At 39.5% G+C, this 21,335-nt stretch overlaps 1 protein-coding gene across 1 annotated transcript in view; it reads right to left on the bottom strand.

Moving 5' to 3' along the window:
* Nucleotides 1-20,847, bottom strand: part of gli2a (GLI family zinc finger 2a) — a 72,035-nt gene extending 51,188 nt beyond the window's left edge. Inside the window, exons 1-2 of the mRNA XM_058082358.2 lie at nt 20,425-20,847; nt 1,172-1,303 (exon numbers count right to left, since the gene is read on the bottom strand). Of these exons, the coding sequence (XP_057938341.2) occupies nt 1,172-1,289 (118 nt within the window). The 5' untranslated portion in view covers nt 1,290-1,303; nt 20,425-20,847. The remainder of the gene's footprint in view (nt 1-1,171; nt 1,304-20,424) is intronic.
* Nucleotides 20,848-21,335: the final 488 nt, after the last annotated feature.

Genomic DNA, 21,335 nt, shown 5'->3' with positions numbered 1-21,335 from the left:
GCTGTTGAAATGTGAGGATGACTTTTTTTTGTCAGTGGTACAAGGTAATGACATGTCAATTCCCGTAGAACAACACCACACACAATGGTCATAATAATGAATAATTCATCCCTGTGCTAGTTCAACGTTTTCTTTGCTGGCTTGAAAATTCTAGTCGACTCTTTGTGGAGGTGCCAAGGAGGGTGCACAGAAATGTCCTAGTTTAAACCCAGCATCCCTAAACAATTAATGCTTATGGCTCATCTCGTGGCAGGCCACCAAGCCCCATCATTAAGAAAAACTGCTAATACCACAATATCATAGGACCTCTTGTTTGCATTTCAAAGACCCTTCCCTCTTTTGCAGCCTTTATCAGAGAGGCCTCTGAAACACCATGCCGTCCACTGCTATGCCAGACTGTTTTAGTAATTCATGAAATGTACACTCGGGAGGTAGAAGAAGGTCTTTCAATCTCATTATAGCATTTTTTCATCATCCTCTCTCTGACATCTCCAAAAGACGCCGCCCGCATCTCTTTTCATGTGTCACCAAATTACGATCATGTTTTATATGACGCTCACTGCACAGTGGAGCATGATCCGACAACTTATTTATACAGAACTGAAGAAGGTGTCTCAAAAGTCAGAACATATTGTATAATATGCAAACACTATAGTTCAATTTAATTAATACATTAAAAATATTATTATTATAAAATATTAAATTATATATAATAAATATGAATAATAATAAATAAATACAAACAATAAATATGTATATTATATATAAAGAAATATAATATATATATAAATAATAAATAAATTATTATTGTATATATTATAAATTATTATTATTCTAAATATATTATTATTATTATTATAAGTATATATTATAAATATAAAATTATAAAAAACACAATTAAAATTAAACAATTAAAAATGTGAAATAATAGAATAAATGTCAATACAATTAAATAATAAAAAATATATATCTACATAGATGTATATACACAGTATATACAATATATATTTTTTCTCTAAGAACCCATGTTAGGTTTATTGGAGAGTCTAAATTGTAACTTGTTGGTACAAAAAAAAAAAAACTTTGCAGAGTTTACCTGTGAATGCATCGCCTTTGAACAACAATAACTTTTAGACAAAGGACCTCTTAAAAATGGAGCTTATGTAAGTACCTCTGGAGGTGGGTGACGGCTTCTTTGGGAGTTCTGAGAAGCTGCTTCCATCTATACCAGGACCCTTGGACTCCTTTTTCTCAGTGGCAGTCGCAGTTGAAGTTTCCATGCTGCTCATTTAATCTTCAACAGCTATTAGAGAAGGAGAAAAATATAAATATAAATGTAAGTCTTGAACATGAAGGGACAATTTATTTTCCTGTCTACAGCAATTACATTGTGGCACTGAATATAATTAAACTTCTTCAAAACCTTACCTGACAATGAATGTAAATAAATAAATCAAAGAATGTCAGTTAAAAGTTTTTTTTTAACATCGATGTAACATTTTGTATGAGCAAAAAACAACATTTTATTTATAATTTATTTTACAGGGTTTGTATTCTTGTTATTATACAACTGGGCATAAATGGCCAGAACCTCTGATGTAAATTGATGTTTTCATGGTTATTTCATTGTGGTTTATTCTCTCAGTGTAAATAATGTCAGGTCAACCCCTGAACACACACAGGTTTCTCAGTTTGATGTAATGAGTTCACAATGGCCTCTCTGTTCCAATTGAAAATGTGAGTGGCTTTAAGTGCTGAGGTTTTAGCCACACACACTATGTCAATACCTCCTCGTGTGTGTGAATGGACTGGTGACGTGGCAACGTGCCACTTGTTTGACTTGGTAGGATCATCTGCTGCTAAGAACAAACACAAATCGGTGTAGTCCTACGAGGGGAACCACACTATCCACATCCACACTAGTATGCTAGATGGTTCTCATCATTCCTCAATCTGCTTTGAGACGTAGAAGAAACTGTCTGCACGTGTTGACACCGAGTTGTAAAGAGAGAAGACTGGCTTTTCCTTCTGTGGGGTTGGCCAAAACTAAAGATGAGGGAATTTTTCATTCTTGGTGTGCAGGGTTAGAAACTCATAAAGCCATCTCTCCACAGACTGGAAAATACTGGACCAAAAGCTGAGACCCCACTGTCACAGAAATCTGGAGAATGAAAATCTGAATCAGAAACATTTTTATTGCCAAGAATGTAACATAAAGGGAATTTGTCCTGGTGCATTGATGCACAAAGGGAACAGACATTTGGAATGTGGATTCCGGGAAAATCAGGAATTTTCGGGATGTGGGGAATTAATAGGCTTGATGTTTTGACTTGGGTATTCTTCTTTCTATTTTGACTTTTCTCTTCAGGGGTCGCCACAGCAAATCCAACCCTGTCTACCGCATCTGTCTCTCTACATCCATAAACCTCCTCTTTGGCCTTCTTCTACACCTCCTACCCGGCAGCTCCTCTGGACATGTCCCAACCATCTCAGTGTGGCCTCTCTGACTTTATCTCCAAGGTCTCTAACATGTAATGTCCCTCTGATTAATTGTTCCTGATCCTATCCATCCTGGTCACTCCCAATGAGAACCTCAGCATCCTCATCTCTGCTACCTCCTGTTCTGCTTCTTGTCTTTTCCTCAGTGGCACTGACTCTAGACCAAACAACATGGCTGTTAATTTAGATAAATGTTCCTATTTACACAAAAAAATGGACTTACATGAACATCAGAGAAAGCAAACTCATACATACGTAGACTGAGGGGCTCCTCATCATAAAAGGCATAAAACGTCTCTGTAAGAAAATGAATTCAAGCTGCAGAATGCGTGAAGTGTTGAAGTGGATCCATGCGGCTATACCGGATGTCATCTTGTATATTGGCGTGCGTGTGTGTGGGCACTAGCAATCATGTCTGTGACCCTTCAGAGGTGCCAGTCGCCTGTCACAGAGCCAATGTAAGCCGATTAGAGGTGAACGACTAACAGGTTTACGCTGCATCTGTTTCTTTCTTTTCTGCTGCCAAAATATCCTGGAACCTGCCAGCAAGCCATCTTGTCTCAAGGAACTCTCACGTTACCCTGGTGCTATTGGCTTTTTTGGGAGTGAGTAGATGCTCTTTATGAAGTGTTCTAGCAGTCTGTCAATGAAATTACAAAGTTCTCCTTATTCATCCATTTTTGACAATAGTTTAAAATAAATATACATGAAATATATAAAACCTCAAAACACTCAGATTCCTGGAAATTGTGTTCAATGTCTACTAAAAGTAAATGCCCTTACACTTATTACAAACAGATTTTTATTTTATCTATATATAGAAATTTTTGCAATTAATTGGTTTATTTCCACAAAGTAGGATTCCTTATTTATAAATGCAATATTTTCGTAGTTAGACCATACAAAACCTGCTTATGACCTTCTAAATACTGCATATTTAACATTATTAGAGGCCTCTAGTCATGAAATAACACCCCTATAGTAACATATAAACTGATATTACCCGATATAGTAGACATAATGCAAGTATATTTACTAACCGTTTAAGACCAAATAAGACTTGTGCTCATGTGTGTTGCTGTAAACGTGTTCTGGTACGAGGAGAGTACAGTGGCTGGTGGACAGGAAGTGACTTGAGTTTTCGCTTGGCGTGGGTTACAGCCACAACAGTAGACTGTGTTTTTATTATGGATAATTTTGCCTGTTCTTAGATAATTTAATAATAAAAAATAAATATAAAAAATAAAAATAAATGAAATAAAAATTAATTAAAAAAGCTACTCTGGCAATCTAGTCTGGCCCTAGTGTTTCTCACTGAACATTACAGTAACTTTACTGACACCTAGCGACCAGTGTGGAATACTACATTTCAGTCAACGCATCTTGAATGCATCTTTTGAGTGCCTTGTATTGGTGCTTTATATTTTTCATTCATTTTACTATTTCTATGCTAGAAAATGCTTAATATAGGCAAAAATTAAACTGCACCATTTTTTACAAATAATTATAAATTATAAAGTGTCATTGACTTATTTCATCTTCTGTTGCTGTAATGGATCTCCTTGTTGGTGTAAGCATTCTCTTGTGAATGGAATGTTAATGTTGCACCATCAGTCTTCCATGGAGGACTGGTGCATGCATAGAAAGAAAGCTGATGATTGATCAATGAAAGTGCACGCATTCAAAAGGAATCTGGTTTACAATCAAATAGTGTGCTCAGCCAACCTTCAAAAAGACAAACGTCATCTAATTACGGTGTTTGCATTCGTTTTAAAAGGCTGCTTTCAACCCAATTCATACAGTAATTAGGTTTTTTTATTAGTGCATGCATGTTGTGTGTAGCAAGGACTACATGTTAGAAGTTTATCCTATTCAAACCGACCAGTCCAGGGTGTACCCTGCCCCTCGCTCAAAGACAGCTGGGATAGGCTCCAGCATGCCAATCGGCATAGAAAAAGAATGGTTGGATCCTATTCAAAAATATTAAAGTCTTTGAAGCTGTATGATTAGTCCCCACATTGCCTCCGTGTCTCCACAATGTCGTCCCATGGTACAACAAATGACAGGGAAGCCCGGCTCTGAGGGTCTGGTACAGGTGTCAGGAACCAGTCGGACAGATGGCAGGGGCCAAAGGCGAATAAACAACAAGGGGGCACTTTTCTCACCCTCTGATTGGCTGGGCAGCCCCGCAGTGGCACGAACAAGATAAGACACCCCCCTTTTTTCTGCCGTGTGACTGCGGGATGTTTGCAAACCAAGAGTACACACAACATATATGATAATACCAATTCATCACTACAAAAAGTGTGAGGAAACAGATTTCTTTCCAACGCTAAATTGTGTCTGCCGTTTTTGTGAGTAAGAAGTACTGACCGCACTGAGGATGTTTTGTTCTTGTTGCTTCCTGTAACACAGCCACAAACTTGACAAACATCTTTGAAAACAAATAACATGCAATACAGCTCTTGATCCCAATGAAAGTTTAGGTTTTAAATATCTAACAAATACAAGACAAAGCCCCAAATTATCTGGCGTAATACTCATTACTCATACTTGGTCATTCCAACTGTGATGTACCTGGGCTCAATTCCCTTGTCTCTCTCCTGGTTCCCACTGGCCTGTGTTCAAACGTCTCATTCATGCTCCGACCAGTACATTATACTGTCCCATCACTTCTATTCTGATGTTTTACTGCATGATAACTCCATGATGTCTTTGTAACACATTGTGCCTTTGAGTCTATTTTTGAGTGTGTATGGACTCAAATGAGAGGAAATTTGTCGTACATGGGCACAAATTAGTGCACTCACACAAGCCAAGTACCATGCTTTCGGTTTGGAGTGGACCCAGACACGATATGACTGGCCACTTAGAGGCTTGATTTGTACTGCAACTGCTACACGCAGCCACTAAAGCCACTAAAGTTGGAACTTTATAACTTGGAATTCATCGCAGTGAAAAAAAAATTCCATGCCTAAAAAGTCAGGCTGAAATGTCCTCACGCATGACATTTATCCAGATTTCAGCAAATCTTGCAAGTCCTTTTAAACAACAATGATAACGATTACCGAGGCAGAATAATCCAGAATGCTGAATTATTTGTTTATTCTTGGATATTCAGATATTAGATATTGACTTATATATAAGTCAGGGGTCTCAAACTCAATTTACTTGGGGGCCACTGGAGCTCGGGTCTGGGTGAGACTGGGCCGCATCAGGTTTTCCAAAAAAAAAAAAACAACAACAAAAAATTTATTTATTAAAAACAAAAAAATTAAAAAACTTCGCTTTGGTTGCAATTTTCTACAAGAAAAGTTCTGATAAAACATTCCACAAACGCATTTATTAAAAACAAAAAAATTAAAAAACTTCGCTTTGGTTGCAATTTTCTACAAGAAAAGTTCTGATAAAACATTCCACTGTTCTCAAATATCTTACTTTTTATTTTTCTACACAAAATTAAAATGAACAAAGCATTATTAGAGCCCTGTAGACATGACAAAACACGACTATAGTCACATTTATACTCTTTTTATTTACAACATATTGCGCAACTGCAGGGTCTTGAGACACATGCTAACTCGCAAACTAGAGAGCTAGCGACCTAAACGGTAGCCTTCAAGTTATTTCCTTTAAACTTAAATAGCCAAAAACTTACCACTTCCACACGGATAGGGAGGATAACTATTAACAGTTATTTAACCTTTAACATGAACATTAATTAAACGTAATAATTTTTTCTGGGTACATGATACCATACGGCATCCATATCAAACTTGCGCGGGCCGCACTAACATTAAACTTTCATATCAAGGCGGGGGCCTCAAAATAGTATCCTGCGGGCCACATTTGGCCCGCGGGCCGCCTGTTTGAGACCCCTGTTTTAAGTGCATTTTATTATGACTGCATTCTGAGTGCATTGGAAATATCGGGGTTCATCTTTTGAGGTTGAAAAATATTGAACGACATTCAATGCATACCATTTTTGGTCACGAATATAATGCCAAAATGTAACTTTTACTTTTAGTGTGCCGAGGGGGGCTTGAATGAATCAAATATTTTTAAAACACAGATCAGTGTTTTCAGTTTCTGGACAGCTTCTCCACTTTGTGGACTAATATGGAGCAGTTCTATTGCTTTCTGTTGAAAGTTTGTGAAATGAGTCCGTGGAGGAGCGATTTCTTGCGTACACTTGGTCGATTTAATTTATTTACAGCTATAAATAACAGTGCGGTGTATATAAGACAAGCCAGGGACAAATGAATTTACTGTTGCTCAACAAAGCTTTTGCTTATTTAAAGAGGACAGCCCGTACGTCAGTGCTTTTCTCTCAACTCCTTGTCTCCTCTTCACCTTCTACCCCATTCGCCTCAGACTTGCAGGACTTTTGTTGAGACCTGGCGTGTGTTGTTCTTAGCGCCTCGTTCAGTTTCAAGTGTTTCTCTCCTCCACTACCGTTCAACAGCTCCCCTTTCACCAACATTGAAAGGAATGAAAACATACATCAAAAGAGGCCCTCTCATTTTGAAGATATCCAGGCTTCTTACTTTCTTCCTTCCTATCTTCCAGTCAATGTGATCCTCTTGCTGGTAGATTCTCTTTCCTGGCAGCACACATATACACAAACACACTCGCACGCACTTGCAGACCGCTACAGCTACACACTCTACTCTGCTGGCAAACGGAACGGAGGTGGTGGATAGCAAAGATCTACCACCTGCAGACCTCCACACTCAGGTTTCTGAAGGTGACAACCATGCAGGTTATCATAACAACCTCCAAAAGCCAAAATATCACATTGTTTTACATACTTGGAGTCTTTATCATATTGGCTTAGACTCAAGTTGAAAGAACGCTTTGTTGCAAAACAGTAAGCTTATTATTATTTATTTGGAAAGTTTACTTTTTCCACACTTTTTTTTTAATTAAATGAATGATGCAATAAAAAACCAACACATTCACCCAATGATATTCAGATGGTTCACTATTTCCATGACTGTTTTCAATCCATAAAGAAGTACAAATCATGGCGGTGTCGTCAATGATAATAAAAAGCCGGTCATCCAGCACCGTCATTTCCATTATGATATCACATAACTCCGGTGTAACTAGTTCAGCTTTGTTGTGATGACCTTTGTCAGCTTTTAAAATATACCTTTGAAGAAAATTGACTCCATTTACAGATGAGGTTTAATTACTTGGTTAAAGAGAAATGTAGTCAGGCCTGATAGAAACCTGCGTTGGTTGGTGAAAACGACAAATAGCGATAGACAGCTTTGAAATGGTTGCAGTGCATGCACCCAACTGGACATCGGTTCTTAACCATTTTCAAGTTACACAGATATCTGAAAAATGCTAAAAATGACAGAATGCACGGAAAAGGAATGGCTTGACCTATGCATTTAATACACAGGTGGAAGCAAAAAAAAAAAAGGCAGCGTTGACGGGACGCCATGCAGGCTTCATTTTACACTGTGCTCAGTTGTAGCTTGTGTTTATCTGAATCCACAGTGTTCCTTGTATAATTCAGGCAAAATACAGCTGTTATGCCCTAAAATGGCCCGGCCATTTGACCACCATGGATGCCTTTGCTCTAGACCAGAGGTAGGGAACCTATGGCTCGGGAGCCAGGTAGGGCTCTTTTGATGACTGTATCTGGCTCTCAAGCATTTCTTACCACAATAAAAATGTATTTTTGCTAACATTTTAAAGTAAACCATCACAGAAATGACTGTTAAAAATAATATTCAAAATCAACAACTTTCTTATGCATTTTAATTCGTCCATCTATATTCTGCTGCAATACGGCCAACCATATCTATCTTTCCTGATGATATTTTCCAGGTCAAACACCAAAACTTGATTATTACTGGGTAATGCTGTAGTCTACCTCGGTCATTGAGATGTCAAAAAAACATGTAAATGTAAACTTTCCTCCTTTAGTCAAATAGCTAAAGCTGCAGAAGCAAGCCTTCTGACGAAGATGGCCAAAAGAATGAAATACGTCTACAGAGTACGGTGCAAAACTATGCAGCAGCAGAAGTTGTATTAATGGCAACAAGTATTTGATTTATTATTAGACACTGCGCTGCTCACGAAAGTGTGCTGGCCACACCCCATTGGCGTGGGGTAGTGTGCCTGGTCTATGTAATTAGAGCCCATTATCTAAAACTGTTGGTCTTACATAAAAATGCACACATTTTATTGCATTCAATGTTTAAAAAAATGTATATGGCTCTCACAGATACACGTTTTAAAATATCTGGCCTTCATGGCTCTCTTCACCAAAAAGGTTCCCGACCCCTGATGTAGAGTTTCATTCAAGCCCTTTAATTTACCTTAGCATTTGTTCTCTCATTCAACCAAATACTTTCTTCTTCAGCTTATTCTGACTCCTTGTTGATACAGTAAAAAGCAGGCAACTCATTTTTGAAACCTCTTTTCTTTTTGGTTTAGCACATTTTAAAACTTTTTCCAACTCCTCCCCATGAATGTCATACATCCATCCATCTGTCAGTCTGTCTCAGCTCATCCGTCCATCCGTTAGGACTACATTCCCAATCAGCTGGTCATAGAAAATGCAGAGTAATGAGCAGATAACAAGTGATATCATGTAAAAGGCTCACACAAATCCTGCCTACCAGTACAGGGAGGACAGTTTCATGACGTATAAAATGTCATAAAGCAGGCTTTGCTACACATCTTAAAATAAAGCTTTGTTTGTCAGTCGGCTCTTGACATAGCCACGATACGTTTGACCATGTGGTCACACGACTGACAATAACAGAACTAAATAGTAATGCAATCGCTCCTCTCGCAAGTAATTAATGATGACCTTCACCTTTCACAATATAATGATCAGAATGACTCAAATTAAGACTAGAAATAATCCACCAAACCAGAGGGCGATATAGTACAATATTGGAGAACAGAAGTAATGGGACAAGCAAATGGGTCATAGCACAAATGTTTAGTGTGAGTGCAGTCCAGCAGGGTCCAGGAAAGGGAGAAGGAATTGAAAAGTCCATCACGGCACCAATAGCCTAGTGTAAGTACACCCTAAAACAGCATTTAAAAAAAGCCCATTGGATGAGTTCTTACCCCACCCCCGAGTCTACCCTTTCTTGCGATGCAATATCCTGTAGCTGATCTCTTTGTCTCCAGATACCAACTCAAAACAGATGTGAAGCTTATGAAGTGCACTGACTCACAAACAGGATGGAATCTACAGAGACACACTACGTTTTTTGTATTACAGACATGCATGCAAGGGTCGATAACAGAATGTATTTAACCCACAAAAAAAAACAGGCGTTTAAAGTAATGATGGGGGATATATCATAGAAGACATTTGTGATGTTTTTTTTTTTTCAAGCACAAAACTGTACACGACACGTTTGGTGACATGTCACCAGGCCTTCTTATGGATTAAGGAATGGCAGACAACATTGCTAACGCCTGGGTATTTAATTGATTGTTCAATTGACTTTTGGTAATGAATTATTAAGCTCTATAAGAAAAATTCATTAATTCATTTTCTATTGCTTATCCTCACGAGGGTCACGAGGGTGCTGGAGCCTATCCCAGCTGTCTTCGGGCAAGAGGCAAGGTACACCCTGGACTGGTCGCCAGCCAATCACAGGGCACATATAGACAAACAACCATTCACACTCACATTCATACCTATGGACAATTTGGAGTCGCCAATTAACCTAGCATGTTTTTGGAATGTGGGAGGAAACCGGAGTACCTGGAGTACTCATTCATTCATTCATTCATTTTCTACTGCTTAACCTCACAAGGGTTGCGGGGGTGCTGGAGCCTATCCCAGCTGTCTTCGAGCGAGAGGCGGGGTACACCCTGGACAGGTGGCCAGCCAATCACAGGGCACATATAGACAAACAACCATTCACACTCACATTCATACATTCAATTTGTAGTCGCCAGTTTTTTTGGAATGTACCCGGAGAAAACCCACACATGGAACCCCACGGGGAGAACATGCAAACTCCACACAGAGATGCCCGAGAGTGGAATCGAACTCGGGTCTCCTGGCTGTGTGCCCTGCGCGCCACGCACCACTCTGTCCAAGTGTCCACAAATATTGTGGTAAACAATGTAACAGCTGAACTAACACTCAAGTAACGCTTTGCTCGTGTGTTAAAAGTTACATCTGTCACTGGACTGACGAGTCAAGCCCACTAAAACATTTGGCCTGGGTCAGTTATCCTCAATGTGTTGTTCACACTCTACCTCAAACCCACTGAGCTGTTAAAAACAACAGCAAAACCCTCTTTGTGTGTTTGCGTGTGAGTTTGAGTGTGTGTGTGTGTGTGTGTGTTCCCGATGCCAGAAAGTTACGTTTCATATTGCAGGACACCAAAACGTTTCCCACAGGTTTGGCTTTAGTGCATCCCCCTCCTTGTTGTTCCACTGGGTTGACCACTCTATTAGGAATACTTGTGTGAGTTGTGGCCCAGCTGTTTGTACTTCCACGTCACAGCTCGGCATTTGCTGACAAGAGGGAGACCCCTTAAAGTCGTAGCTGTATTTATGTCGACCTGTGACATCAGTAGCAACTGTGAAGACGCCAGGTGAGACGGTCATTTATTCAGACAATGTTGATGCTCAGCTGGCTCTTGAAGATGTTTGGCTACATTTTATGATACTAAGTCTGTTTATCCCCAGTGCAGGTCATGACATAGTATATGTCAAAATAAAAAAAGGCTTAAATGAAACATTTCTTTTCATTTTTTCCCCCAATATTTTTGCTAATGGTAATGGTTTTATTTCATTTGCACATGCATCAGATTACAATTGAATGCATCACATAATCAGTTCACAGTTCCACATGTCCAAAAGGAGTAGGAAGAAGCAAAGCTTATTAAATCCTACCCCTCCATCTGGTACTTTTACAATCAGTAACTGTTACATTTGTTCACTTCCTGCTTTCCTAATATAGTTTAATTTTTTATTTTTTATTTTTGTCACGTACCGAAGTACAAGGTGATATGACCATCCAATGACATAATGTTTCTTGAATTGGCTCATCGTTGTGCATTGTTTGAGGGTCTTACTCAATCCATTCCATAGTTTGATTCCACATACTGAAATGCTATGGCTTTTTAACGTAGTCCTAGCATATAAGTGTTTCAAATGTACTTCTTCCCTGAGATCATATTTCTCCTCTCTTGTAGAGAAGTATTGGATGACATTTTTAGGTAATTGGTTATTTTTAGCCTTATGCATTATTTTAGCTGTTTGAAGATGAACTATATCAGCAAGTTTAAGTATTTGTGATTTTAGAAATAAGGAGTTAGTATGTTCTCTGTAGGCGGCATTATGAATTATCCTTACTGACCTTTTTTGCAGTACATTTAGCAAGTGTTGAGATTGCTTTTATAGTTACTACCCCATATTTCCACAAAATAAGTGAGAACAAATTTTGCTTTGTTCAATATTGAAATATTTCTGTCCGCCTTATGTTGTATATTCCTAATATAATAACTTAACAATGTGAAAATAAAACAAAAGAATACATGTTTACAGCCCAAAGTCAGAATGCTCGCATTTTGTTGCCTTAGTGGTTTTGTGTCACAGTCACAGTGAAAAAAATGCCGAATTCACGCGCCCAAAATACTGGTGCCATGTAGCTGCAAGGTTGGAAAGCCCAAGTGACATGTCATGTGTGTCTCCTGCTGTCTTCATTAACGTTTATCCAGGAATGTCTTTTAAGGCCACCTGTTGGCACTTGTGAAGTCACTCAGCTTTATGCTGACAAACAGAAACTGGCAGGCTCAGTATGCAGTGTGACGGCAAGCAGGGATGAGGGAAAAGCAAATTCAGCAATTTTTACTTAAGAAAATGTTACAACGATTATATGTGAAACAACTGACATATTCCTGCATGTTACAACTGTGTTTTGGATCCCACTGCCCAACAAATATAACATCTGACTTTGGACTGCAGCCAGTGAGATCAATTCAACAGATTTTGAGAATTAAAGAGAAAGTTTGAGCGCTAAGGAGGCTAAAGACAACCACATGTCTCGAGCATATCCAAGCTGAAGTCTGACTCATGTCTCCAGCTTCTATCTGGGCGGAGTTTGTGGCCTGGCACTTCATCAGTGCAATTTAGAATATATTGTAGCCTAACCAATCATATAGATGCACTGGGGGGAAAAAAAAATATCTGCCCAGCCTTAAAGGCTTCATCTTCGCTGCCGCAATGAAAGACTGCAGTATAAATCATATCTGATCCATTCTCATCCGTATGGCTGCATTTTGTTGTCAACAGCTTCTGCAAAGGCTCCAGTGTCTTTCTCTGCATCAGATTAAGGACTGTGCCAAACGCTGCTGTCAATTTGCCATTGTTGAAAACTCAGTTTCAGGCTATCTGAAGGGAGAACAGTCATCAAAATGTTTGTGTTGGATTGGCAAGTGATGAAGATGACAAAACAAAAGACATTTGTGCACTTTTCGTATAACAAAAATTTCCAATCGTATACAGCCAGACTTCAATTTTCATACAAACCAGTTTTCATATGATCAAAGGTTTTCACTAAAACTGGTCTGTTTGCCCAAACAAAGCACCATACGCTGTGCTGCTAAATAACCCGCTACGGGGCCCAAAAAAAAAAGTTGCAAGTGCCAACAGTTTGATAAAGAAGGTGAGTAACAGGATGTACTGTCTGCATCAAGTTCCAGACATTTGTATATTATTATTATTATGTTTTTTTTGCATGTAAAACTATAGTTATACCCAATAAAAAATGTTGTTAATATGTGTGGATGTCCGGAAAGCTTTCATTGGATTTATTTTATTTACTGCAGGAAAAACTGCCTAATTTTCCTTACATTGCTGTTTTCGTCTGACCTTTTAGAACAGATTACGAACAAAAACCAATGTTCCACTGCACTGAATGAGTATTGAGTATCCGCTGTTTTAGGACTACAGATGTCCAGAATTTTGCTCTTTTTTTTAAATTGACCAGGATCGATAATCAGTCGGTCGCCCAGCCAATTGGGGTGGGCTGGGGTGGACTGTGCATCCACAATGAGGTACAAATAGGTGACTTTGGAACTCGGGTTTATTCCTGTAGTGTGGTGGAACACAATGAATAGACAAGTGCATGAGGTCCTCAGCATCTACAGGCCTATCACAAGAGTAATACACATTTAGCACACCTAACGGCATCATGCATTAGGATGCACTGGCTCACACACAAGACATAGTCACATTTAGATTCATTCTAAACAAAGACATGCCTTTAGTCTGAGTGGTTCAAGGACAGCTTTGCATTTGCTCAGGACCCTTTTCTTTGGCATTTTGCCGCAGCAAAAATCCCACAATTATTATTTTTTTAAAGTCCTTATTCCATATTGTGTACACTAAACGTACAAACCTCTGTTTAAAAATGCAACAGTCAACTGTGAACTCTGAGATCATGTACTGTCTGGAAAGTGTCCAGAGCACCAAACCGGGGTTATCCTATAATTCATCCTCTATGTGGTTGCCTAAGGACCCCAAATTACATGATTAACTTTCAACGCTGTCACTGAAGGACTAACATTAGCCGAGTGGAGCCACAGTGAATAACAAGACTGTCTCACCAATACACGCTAAAAAAAATGATGCAACTGTAGTGTGGAATACGATAATTATTTACATTTACTGAAACAGTGAACACTTTAAAAGACAAGAAAAAAAAAAGAATCTGACACTTTCCATTGTCCATTGTCCGGAGGGTGAGTTAATCTTGTGTTGAGATAATGAAATGTGTCCCACCATCCCCCTTTCACAAACTACCTCACCTCTCATGACCTGGGCAGGGTTTCCCCAAAAGACCTTGGAGCTGCAGCCATCATTGTTCCTTTGTAAGCCAATAGACAACGATGGTGTTGCTGATGAAACGCTTTCTTATAATTCAAGAAGAAAGTTATGGAGAATGTGAATGGTTTGGTTGGGATGTAAGGTTCCGACCCCCGTGGTTTACAAGTGAAAACAGATTCTTCACCGAACACAAGCATGTAAACACAACTGTAAAGCAATATTTTCTCTATAGTTAGGTTTGGTTACCATTGATATATTGTCCAATGTCGGTACCAAATCGGTCATTTTGAAATGATGCCTGTGCTGCAAAGGTGTCGGAACTGGTACTTTTAAAAAAGAAAACATACAGAGTTTGTCCAAACTTCCCGGTCCCCAACCACCTTTTCCAGTTCCACCAGGAGGACCCCAAAGCGTTCCCAGGCCAGCTTTGAGACAACCTTCTCCCGGTTGGGCATGCCTGAAACACCTCACCACGGAGGTGTCTGTGAGGCATCTGGACCTGATACCCAAGAAACCTCGACTGGTTCCTCTCAATGTGAAGGAGCAGTGGCTCTCCTCTGATGATCGAGCTCCTCCCTTATGACTCGTTTGGTCAAAATTAGGTAATAAATTTGCCAAGATGAAATAAATAAACAACAAACAGTTATAATTAAAACCAGCACCAATACACAGCACAGAGAATATACAAAAAGAAACTACTTGCTAATGTTCAAAATTCCACTGTTTGTGAATGCACCACAAACAGTTGTGATTGTGATTGGTCATATCAAGTGTTATGTTGCTGTTGTGGAGCGCAACAGCATAGAACTGAGTGGTGCCTTGGTTAGTGGCAATCTGTTCCAGAAGTTCAGACTCAAACCAAAACATGCCCGAACCAAGGTATGTTGCTAACCAAGCAGGTGTATGCAAACCAAGGCCAAATTAATTAATTGGGACGTTTATCGAGGTACTACTGTATTTTAAAAAGACTGTCAGTCAGTGGTGATAGACACAAATCTTTTTACATCGGCACTATGATAACAAATGTAACAGTTACTGATTATTGGGTGATGGAGGGGTAGGATTTAATAAGCTTTGCTTCTTCCTACTCTTTTTTGGACATGTGGAACTGTGAACTGATTATGTGATGCATTCAATTGTAATCTGATGCATGTTCAAATGAAATAAAACCATTACCATGATACAAATTTTCGGAACACATCCCTCTTTGTTACATTTGAACACAAGTATGAACACAGTGTGTGTGTGACAAATTTTGCAATCCTCCGTAGTATTGTTTTCATGGAAAGCCGTAGAAAGACTCCAAATTCGTTTACAAAGAAAAAACTAATATTCAATGAATGTGACATGCAGTTATGATAAATAACAATATAAAGAGTAGAATTGGTTCTTTTGTGAAATAAAATAAAATTAACTTGACCTTCTTCGGGGGCGGAAACACTGAGATGGTGTATAAAGTGCATGAGCTGCCACTCAGACACAATGTATTTTAAGAACTGTCATTGTTTTTCACTTCTTTTGTCGGGAACGGTACAATACTGGGTGACCTTAGTTTTCTTTTCTGGGATTGGAGGGCACTCTCATTGCTGCTCTAGTGTAAAGAAGGGGGAAGAAGGAGAGGCTTCCTCACCCCTCCTCCCTCCACCTAATTCTCCCCATCCTGGATATGATGGTGTCTACTTAACTTCACATACTTGAAGCAGAATGAGCAGGGCTTCTTGAGGGGAGTGAAACAGCAAGCGGTTAAAACAAGCGAGGTCTGTCAGCATGCCAAAAAGCAAAAGGGACAGGATTCAGTGAAGTGCTCCACAGATGAATGTAAACAAGAAACCAGCTACGACTACCATTTCCTCATTAGGGTCACAGGTGAGTTGAAGCCAATCGCAGCCGACTTTGGGTGAGAGATGGGGTACACTCGGGACTGGTCACCAGTCAATCATTCATTCGCATACAAATATTATTATTGGGATTTGGGAGGAAGCCAGAGAAACCAGGAGATGTTCCAACGACCCTTGTTTAGGCCGCATGGTGGCCAAGGGGTTAGCGTGTTGGCCACACAGTCAGAAGGTTTGAATCTCTGTGTGGAGTTTGCATGTTGTGGATTTTCTCCGGGTACTCCGGTTTCCTCCCACATTCCAAAAACATGCTAGGTTAATTGGCGACTCCAAATTGTCCATAGGTATGAATGTGAGTGTGAATGGTTGTTTGTCTATATGTGCCCTGTGATTGGCTGGCCACCAGTCCAGGGCGGACCCCACCTATTGCTTGAAGACAGCTGGGATAGGTTCCAGCACGCCCGAGACCCTCGTGAGGATAAGCGTTAGATAATGAATGAATGAAAGAATGAAAACGTTCAAAACAATTTTTGGCTTGACTTAACTGACTTAACTGACTGTTTGAGGGAGTTACTTTAGAGTCTGTTGAGTTAATTTGAGTGAGTTAGTTCAATTATTTTGACAAAGTAAATACATTTAGTTTGCTAATGTATTTGTTTAGTCTGACTGGGAGATTTACTTTACTTAGTATGAGACAGCTGGGATAGGCTCCAGCACGCCCGCGACCCTCATGAGGATAAGCGGTAGATAATGAATGAATGAAAACGTTCAAAACAATTTTAATCATGTTTCATCACAACAGGCTCTGCCTTGACCTAACTCCCCTGACTGTTTGAGGGAGTTACTTTAGTTAGAGTCTGTTGAGTTAATTTGAGTTAGTTCAATTATTTTGACAAAGTAAATACATTTAGTTTGTTAATGTATTTGTTTAGTTTGACGGGGGGATTTACTTTACTTAGTTTGAGTGAGTTAGTTTAGTTAATGTCAGTGAGATAGTTTAGTTTAGCTATTTTAACTGAGTGAGTTACTTACTTAGTTTGAGTCACACAGTCAGGAGGTTTGAATCTCTGCGTGGAGTTTGCATGTTGTGGAGTTTCTCCATAAGATAATTTTTTTCTTATGTCATGTTGGGGGGCAGCACGGTGGTCGAGTGCTTAGCGAGCAGACCTCACAGCGAGGAGACCAGGGTTCAATTCCACTGTCGGGCATGTCCCTGTGCATGTGTGGGTTTTCTCCCACATTTCAAAAACATATATGACCATAAATTGTCCATAGGTATGAATGTGAGTGTGAATGGTTGTTTGTCTATATGTGCCCTGTGATTGGCTGGCCACCAGTCCAGGGTGTACCCAAGTCAGCTGGTATAGGCTCCAGCAGAGTTAAGCAATTTTATGTTTTGCAATTTATATTACTGTACCAAAAATGAAGTGAACCATGACCTTAAAACCGACGTCCGTACTGAACCAGGATTCTAGGGTACCATTATACTTTAATTCTAATTAAACATTTTCCAAGAAAATGTGACTGTGACTGACATTGATGTCAACACGGCATAATTGAAACGAATGCAACGAACCAAGACTTCCGCCCTTCAACTACAACTTTTTCCAACTTATTTGCTGACTCTCACTCCAACTCAGTGGCTCAAAAAAAAAAAAAGATGCTCTGAGCATTTCTGTGCACTGAAACGCCACAGCAAATAATTTTCAACAAAACCACAGAGGCCTCAATAACACCCCCGCAAGCTGTATTTTCTTACGGCGGCCATGAAGCCTCTGAATGGCTTCCTTGGTACAGCAAAGCGCCTCGACTTGGTCAAATAAGTATTGGGGAGGCATGGGTTGGGTTCGAACGCTTTCTCCTTCCCCTCTACTTTTGAGGTCACTCAGCAGGAGTGGGTGGTTGTCGTGGAAGAGGGTGCTCCTCCCCCACTTTAGAGTCACATAGTATTCACCCGCTCCTCTAACCCTCCTCTCTGTCCCTGTACGCTAGACTTCATCGGTATTTGCTTTCAAAAAAAAAAGCTGTGCCCCCTCCTTCTTGGGCTATAACCCTACAACACACACACACATATGACTCCTTTCTCTGTTTAGTGCATTTTTAAGCAAAAAAAAGGGCAAAAAAGATGTAGATCAAGATCGAAATCAGGGCCTGTGTCAAGTGTGTGAAAATAACATTTAAAAAAATAGCAAAGTTTCATCACATCCACACACAGAGATGAAAGTGACATGACTACTATAGGTCTCTGAACGCTGTAGAGCGGAGCCCCCGATTGAGGCTGAATGAGTTGAATAGGCTCATCCATTCTTTGCCCCCTTTCACTCCCGGTAGGCTTTAACTGTTGGAACTCTTCATTCTTCACAATAGGCCAATGCACTAAAACGCTTTCTTTTCTCACTCATGCAAATCACCTTGGCCCTGACTGGGCTTGTCATCACGTGAAGTGGAAAACACACATTGTCTTCACTCAAAAATGTGCACATCAAATCATGTTGTTGTTTTTTTTTTTCTTTTTTTAAAAAATATGCTATATTTCTTGGAACATGCTCATCTTGAATTTAAGACTCAGTGTTTTGTTTCAGTGCCCGGTCTACAAAACAGTACACAACAAAGATACCTTTCATGGTGGGAATGTCAAACTTTATGAGAAAAGGACTAATTAATGTCACTGGAATTAATCAGTATAAAAAAGTTAGACACAGAAACCCGTGGATGAGTTAACCATTTAAAACTGCTGCACTCCTGTTGCTATAGTAACTACAACACAATTTATTGCTGTACACATACTACACTAAAAACGTCAGCTAAAAGTTAAATGTAACCAATTTAAGGGAAAGAAAAGAAAATTCAAACAGCACTGGAATAAGGAAAATCCCAACAAGGATGTCATGAATAATTTCATAAAACATTTTAAAGTTAACACAATATAACTTCTCTACCACCGAAACTCACTCAACATCTTCATTTCCTCTTCATGACCATCACTTAAATAAACTGTACATGCATACGACTTATTTATTTTGTCTCTTTCTTGCAAAAGGAACCAGGGTAAAAGAGTTTAAAGATCATTAACGGTGTTAGTCAAAGCCAACGGCAGCAAATGTAGCGGCGAAAAAGACCCCACAAAGGCGTCAAGTGTTTGTTGACCACTCAGACCAAAGAGCCAACAGTAAACTTCCAATCTTTCAACAATAAGTACACACATCCCACAGCTATGTGAGGCGGTACGTGTCCATGCCGCTACCGCACACTTTTCAGGCCTCGTGTTTATTTCTTGGCTTTGAAGCATTAAGAGATTAGGGACTGTGATTTTTATCATTATGTTCAACAGTTTTCCGTCTAAGCAAAAAGTGTATATACTGTATTCAAATATGAGCTAATACACGGGGTGTCCAAACTGTGGCCCCTGGGGCCCATTTCTTGCACAGTTCATTTTTTATGGGCCTGCAGCATATTTCAAAATTAAAATGTACTAATTAAACAAATTAAAAGTACAACGATAATGGTTCAAATGCATAAAAAAATGTAATGATCATCATGTGTACCACTTTTCTGACTTCCTGGTAACCGTACACTGGTGGTGGGTATTGGTTACAGTCCGGCGAGGGCGCCACTGTGCAGGGTGTGGTTAAAATATGTACATTTTTTTCCAGAATGTATGCCGCAGGATTCTTTTTTTATGAAGTATTTTGAAGGGAGGTTTAGTTCCCGAAACAATAACAATAAGACAAATAAAACATGATTGATAGATTGGATATAATCAAAAACATGCGTGCAAAAGCACTGAAAAGTGTCATGATGAAATAATTATAATAATTGAATGTAAAAACTAAAAATATAAGTCACTTAAAAGATGCAATGAGTGCCTGTTTAAAAGTCCAAAACCACTAAGCTGAGGTGTAGTTTTTTTCTGGGCATTTATTTCATATCTGATATATTAATGAATTACAATGTAAAGTATTTTTTGGTCATTTTGGAAAAGAATTGTTCACTATACTTTTTTGCCAAGTTCAACAGACATGGAAGTAGCATTACTGCAGTTTCTGATCACATCTCTTCTTATATGGATCAAGTTGCAAGTTGGAACATTTTTTGGATTCCAATGTCAGATAAGTTGAAAGTGCAAATGAGATGAGAAGCTCATCTGCCGCTGACACAAAAGCACCAAAAAATAAAAATGAGACTGCACCAATTGGTGAAAAGAGAAAGTTTGTGGTCCAAGGTGCTGCTGTCAGCATCACTACAAAGTTGTACTTACCTCCACCGCAGGATCTTTTCACCTCGACGCTGAAGACGTCCCACTCTCTCTTTCTGAGTCAACTTTTGGCCGGGATTCCTTCAGGATTGGGTCGGTGCCGCCACAGCAAGCGAACGAGCGTCTCTCTGCTTGACGCCGACCTCCATGTACAAAAGTTGGGGAAAAGTTTGGACGACAAGTTTGCGGCTATCCTTAATGCAGAGTAGAAAAAGTGGCGTCCAACTCGTTTTTATCGTCCATCTTCTTCCAACACAAAGCTGCCGATCTTTGCTTGCTTGTTTTGGCGCCTCTTTTCCGCTGCCAGTCAGGGAAGTTTGATCAAAGCTTTCAGGTTGAAGGTTGAAGGTTGAAGTTGACTTAAAAAAGAGCTTCTTGTGCAGACATGCGGCCGTGCTGCGATCATCAGGGCTGCTGATCTGTTTTCAATCCGACCCCCCTTCTCTCCTTCCTCCTCCTCCTCCTCCCTCCTCCTCCTCTTCCTCCCTGGTGAGTTGGGCCATTTGCTGCACCAGATGGGCGGACTAACTCACTCAAACTAACTAAAGTAACTCACTCAGTCCAAATAGCTAAACTAGACTATCTCACTGACATTAACTAAACTAACTCACTCAGACTGAGTAAAGTAACTCACTCAGTCAACATAGCTAAACTAGACTATGTCACTGACATTAACCAAACTAACTCACTCAAACTAACTAAAGTAACTCACTCAGTCCAAATAGCTAAACTAGACTATCCTATTGACATTAACTAAACTAACTCACTCAAACTAACTAAAGTAACTCACTCAGTCAAAATAGCTACACTAAACTATCTCACTGACATTAACTAAACTAACTCACTCAAACTAAGTAAAGTAACTCACTCAGTCCAAATAGCTAAACTAGACTATCTCACTGACATTAACTGAA

Source organism: Doryrhamphus excisus, linkage group LG12 (genome assembly GCF_037039965.1).
Source record: "Doryrhamphus excisus strain RoL-2023G ecotype Guam linkage group LG12, RoL_Dexc_Guam_v1.1, whole genome shotgun sequence".
In the NCBI taxonomy this organism is placed as follows: Eukaryota; Metazoa; Chordata; class Actinopteri; order Syngnathiformes; family Syngnathidae; genus Doryrhamphus; species Doryrhamphus excisus.
This window is presented reverse-complemented; position numbering and strand designations above follow the sequence as displayed.